Source organism: Pristiophorus japonicus, chromosome 5 (genome assembly GCF_044704955.1).
Source record: "Pristiophorus japonicus isolate sPriJap1 chromosome 5, sPriJap1.hap1, whole genome shotgun sequence".
NCBI lineage: Eukaryota > Metazoa > Chordata > Chondrichthyes > Pristiophoridae > Pristiophorus > Pristiophorus japonicus.
This window is the reverse complement of record NC_091981.1, coordinates 129175326-129180714: the sequence shown is the minus strand read 5'-3', so window position 1 is coordinate 129180714 and position 5389 is coordinate 129175326. Positions and strand designations below refer to the sequence as shown.

Genomic DNA, 5389 nt, shown 5'->3' with positions numbered 1-5389 from the left:
TTAACTTTATATTCCCTTTCTCCCTCTTCGCCGAACTCCTTCCAAGTCTTCTCTAACATTTACCACTACTGTGTGGCGTTGAATACCAACACACTACAATATTGGCATAATTTAAATAGTTTTGAGACATTCAACATATGAGAGAACAGAAAATTTACATTCATATTACAGTTCTGGTATCCAGGACCACATGAATTTAGTGCCCAGCTAAATACCCATTGCCCAGCATGTTCCTTTTTTTTCCTTTTTAATATTTAAAACAAAAAAGATTGATTGCCTCTTTTAACCTGTGTATGGCAGAAATCAGGTGAGTTTCTTGTGGCTAGGATTTTTATAGAATCTGATAGTCACTTAACTTGTAAAGCTGTGGGAAGTCCCTGTATGTCCTCTAAAATATTAAATTACAATGCATCCAAATAATGACTCCATATTAAAGACTGATTATTCAAATGTGCCTGTGGAGTTTGATGAATGTGTCTTCCAAAGTGTGAAATGTTATACCTCAATGAATGAAAGCTTAGAACCATAAAATATTTATTTTCAGCCGACTGAATCTTAAGTTTAATTGAGTCTTTTTTTCTTGTAGCTTGATTAACCATTTCCAGTGTGTTTTCTGACCTTCCCTATAAGTCTCCCAACACATATTCTCTCCGATAGTTAGCAGAGCAGCTTTCAGGCCTCTGCCTTTGTTGCTTTAGATCACTTGAAGTCGTTTAAAGAGTAGACTTTGGGGTAACTCTATAATTGTCCATTTCTCTGTGGCTAAGCACCTAGCTTCCACGTATGCCTCACCAAGATGCATGGCTAAGATTGGGAACATGCCCTGCAGATGATATCAAACAAGATCCTATACCTTACACTTAGTAAAAAAGAACCAGATTAAATGTGTTGCAAGAAATTTGTAATTACATTTTTTTCCAACAATGTATTTTAATTTGTTATAATCAGGAATTTCTGTTCCAAAAATTCAGGCATCCTTTTGAAGAGAAGTATGAGATACTGTTACAATCACAATATTAGCATTAGTACAATAATATATTATGGTAATGTTAAGCAACTCTTAAAATCAATCACGTATCAATTGGCAAAACATTGGATTAATTCAATCTAATCCACATCAAAGGAAATTTGTTGTTTGATTTCAGTTCAGGTTGATAAATTACTATTGTGAGTAAGCTGTTTCTATTAATAAAATGTTCTTTCGGTGCAGCGCACCTTAATGATCTAGTTATCTTGTTTTTGTTTGTAATTCAGTTGTTTTAATAAACCCAGTTTTTATTTTTAAATTATGATCTGTGCTGTACAAGTTTTTTTTAAAAAAAACAAATGATCATGTGTACTTTACTCATCTGTCGAATTGAATCAATATTAGTAATGGTAGAAATATTACATTTCCAGCCTTGCCCCTCATTTTGCACTAACTTAATCTCCCCACACCAATACCCTGTTTCGTTGCAGGCGTTGAACCTACTCCCATGTCTCCATGTCACTCTGATGTGAAACTTGCAGAGAGGAAGGGTTCCAGCTTGCATTGACTTGTCACTGAATAATCTGGAGGGTATCTTAATCATTTTTCGACCTGGATTAAACAATTCATTATCTAGGTATGTGATATGGGAACTTGTGCTCTTGTTTCTAGGGCTTCATGCTTATTGTCATTGGATTACAAATGTGAGCAGCTGTTGTACCTTTTTAATAAGACAAAAGAAAGACTTGCATTTATATAGCAAGGTGTCTTTTGAATTTAACTTCATCCCAAGAACCGTCATTAGACAACTGATGGATAGGTTTAATTCCTTGCAAACAACTTTCATTTATATATCGCCTTTGTATATGTGGACTTGCATTTACTCTATACAGCCACCAGAGGGCTCATCTCCTGGAGTCCCAAGTGATCCTATAATCCCTTGGGAGCACAGGTATTTAAGAAGGCTTCACAGGCTGGAAGAGGCACTCTGGTGCCCTGCAATAAAAGACTAAGGTCATACTTTACTTTGAGCTCATGGTGTTCAGGCTGACTCTTTCTCCACACATTACAGCCTTTATCATAGAAAATAGTCACAAAGCACTTGATAGGTAAACAGACAAAAATGAGCGCCTGGACAAATTAGATATTATGAGGGATGACCAAAAGCTTTGTCAAAGAGGTAGGTTTTAGCAGACGAGCTGGAGAGGCAGAAGGGTTTATGGAGGGAATTCAGAGCATGGGACCTAGCTAGCAGAAGATACAATCGTGGGATCAAGACAGGGGACATGCACAAAAAGTCAGAGTCAAAGGAAGGGAGAGATCAGCAAATGGGGGAGATTAGAGGGGTGAGGCATGACGAGCAGGACAGTGGGCAACACAGCTCACCATAAAATGAGTTATTCAGTGGAACCACTACTCAGTATGGTATGTCCTGACTACTTGTCTAATGTTGGTTCTTGGGGATGACGTTGAATCCAAAAGCCACCTAGCAATATAAGTTCAGTAATTCGTCAACCCTCTATCCGATTCAGAAATCTAGGGCACTATTGATGGCAGCTTGGGTCAGTGGAATCTGCAGTAATAGTTCTTCCCATGACGTTCCAGATAACCCCACAAGCCATTGCCTTAAATGGGTAAAGTGGGTCAGGCTGGGCAAGCAGCCAGAACCTTGTGTTCACTGCTGGTTTGAGTTTATTAAACTTCAGTAGCACCGTGGTGGGGGATGGTGTTGCAAAGTCTACCTGAATACAAGTTCTCTGGATTTAAGATAATTGGAATGTATCCGTCTGGGAAAGTGTGTGCAGTTCATATCAAGCAAACAAAAAACTATCCGTGTTCGCAATTGTAAACACTGAGCAGCCCAGTTCTGCACATCAGACAATTGACAGAACAGCGCATGCGGCAGTAATTTGTTTGGAACCAAGCTCCGCCCCCGAATGCGCTCACATTCATTGTCTTGCCCCGCCCCCTGCAGCAATGTGTCGTTAACTACTTATATAATAAGGCCGTGTCGGAGGACCGTTGAAGTTCTGCAACTTTGAAATCCAAGCTTAACAAATGTAAGTTGTGATCGGATGGAAAGTTTCATGATGGTGCCTTCTAATTTAAAATTAAATCCCATACTGCCCAAACACTGAGAGATTGATAATCCAGGTTCAGGGGTGCCGTCCTGCGGACATTAACAAACACGAGAATCTCCTTTTGGGCCCCGCAGCATGTAGTTGAACATTGCTCGTCATAGAGAGCGCGACGGCTGCAGCCAGCTGGCGGCGGGAGGACACGGGCTGGAATGTTAGAGAAGCTGCAGTAACGTCGCAGAGGTCGCCCCAGCATGCCCGTGTGCAAGTATTTCCTGGAGGGTCGCTGCCGCTTCGGAGACAATTGTTGGAACGAACACCCACGGGGCGGAGGGCGGGAACAGCACCACACAGGTGAGAGGTGCTGGGAGAGTAGGGGGGCGGCTAGAGCACACTCGAAATTGGCGAGGAGATAAAAGAGGGAGAGACTGGGGCACAGGGGAGTGAGAGTGAGACTAGGGCACAGGTGTGAGGGAGAGACTGGGACAGCGGAGTGAGTGAGAGAGACTGGGGCACAGGGGAGTGAGCGAGAGGGACGGACTGGGGCACAGGTGAGCGAGTGAGAGAGATGGGCACAGGTGCGTGTGTGTGAGAGAGAGATGGGCACAGGTGTGTGTGTGTGTGAGAGAGAGAGATGGGCACAGGTGTGTGTGTGTGTGTGAGAGAGAGAGATGGGCACAGGTGTGTGTGTGTGAGAGAGAGACTGGGGCACAGGTGTGAGAGAGAGAGAGACGGGAACAGGTGAGAGAGAGAGACTGGGGCACAGGTGTGAGAGAGAGAGACTGGGGCACAGGTGTGAGAGAGAGACTGGGGCACAGGTGTGAGAGAGAGACTGGGGCACGTGTGAGAGAGAGACTGGGGCACAGGTGAGAGAGAGAGACTGGGGCACAGGTGTGAGAGAGAGACTGGGGCACAGGTGTGAGAGAGAGACTGGGGCACAGGTGTGAGAGAGAGACTGGGGCACAGGTGTGAGAGAGAGACTGGGGCACAGGTGTGAGAGAGAGACTGGGGCACAGGTGTGAGAGAGAGACTGGGGCACAGGTGTGAGAGAGAGACTGGGGCACAGGTGTGAGAGAGAGACTGGGGCACAGGTGTGAGAGAGAGACTGGGGCACAGGTGTGAGAGAGAGACTGGGGCACAGGTGTGAGAGAGAGACTGGGGCACAGGTGTGAGAGAGAGACTGGGGCACAGGTGTGAGAGAGAGACTGGGGCACAGGTGTGAGAGAGAGACTGGGGCACAGGTGTGAGAGAGAGACTGGGGCACAGGTGTGAGAGAGAGACTGGGGCACAGGTGTGAGAGAGAGACTGGGGCACAGGTGTGAGAGAGAGACTGGGGCACAGGTGTGAGAGAGAGACTGGGGCACAGGTGTGAGAGAGAGACTGGGGCACAGGTGTGAGAGAGAGACTGGGGCACAGGTGTGAGAGAGAGGGGCACAGGAGAGAGTGAGAGAGCGAGAGACTGGGGCACAGGAGAGAGTGAGAGAGCGAGAGACTGGGGCACAGGTGTGTGAGAGAGAGCGAGACTGGGGCGCAGGTGTGAGAGGGACAGAGACTGGGGCACAGATGTGTGAGAGAGAGAGACGGGCACAGGTGTGAGAGAGAGAGAGACTTGGGCACAGGAGTGAGAGAGAGACTGGGGCACAGGAGTGAGAGAGAGACTGGGGCACAGGTGAGAGAGAGACTGGGCCACAGGAGATTGAGAGAGAGAGAGACTGGGGCACAGGAGTGAGCGAGAGAGAGAGACTGGGGCACATGTGAGAGAGAGAGAGAGACTGGGGCACATGTGAGAGAGAGAGAGAGACTGGGGCACATGTGAGAGAGAGAGAGAGAGACTGGGGCACATGTGAGAGAGAGAGAGAGACTGGGGCACAAGTGAGAGAGAGAGAGAGACTGGGGCACATATGAGAGAGAGAGAGACTGGGGCACAGGAGAGTGAGAGAGAGACTGGGGCACATGAGAGGGAGAGGGAGACTGGGGCACAGGTGAGTGAGAGAGAGAGAGATGGCGAGAGACTGGGGCACAGGTGAGAGAGAGAGAGAAACTGGGGCACAGGTGAGAGAGAGACTGGGGCACAGGTGAGAGAGAGAGCGACTGGGGCGCAGGTGAGAGAGAGAGACGGGGGCACAGGTGAGAGAGAGAGACTGGGGCACAGGTGAAAGAGAAAGTGAGAGAAAAGAGATGGGCACAGGTGAGAGAGAGAGAGAGAGAGAGGGACTCGGGCACAGGTGAGTGAGAGAGACACGGAGAGAGAGGGAGAGACTGGGGCACAGGTGAGAGAGAGGGACTGGGGCACAGGTGAGTGAGAGAGACTGGGGCACAGGTGAGAGAGAGAGAGAGAGACGGG

The 5389-nt window shown here is 47.4% G+C and overlaps 1 protein-coding gene across 1 annotated transcript in view; it reads left to right on the top strand.

Moving 5' to 3' along the window:
* The first annotated feature begins 3018 nt into the window (after nt 1–3018).
* Nucleotides 3019–5389, top strand: part of nup42 (nucleoporin 42) — a 156554-nt gene continuing 154183 nt past the window's right edge. The window contains exon 1 of the mRNA XM_070880959.1: nt 3019–3399. Within this exon, the coding sequence (XP_070737060.1) occupies nt 3300–3399 (100 nt within the window). The 5' untranslated portion in view covers nt 3019–3299. The remainder of the gene's footprint in view (nt 3400–5389) is intronic.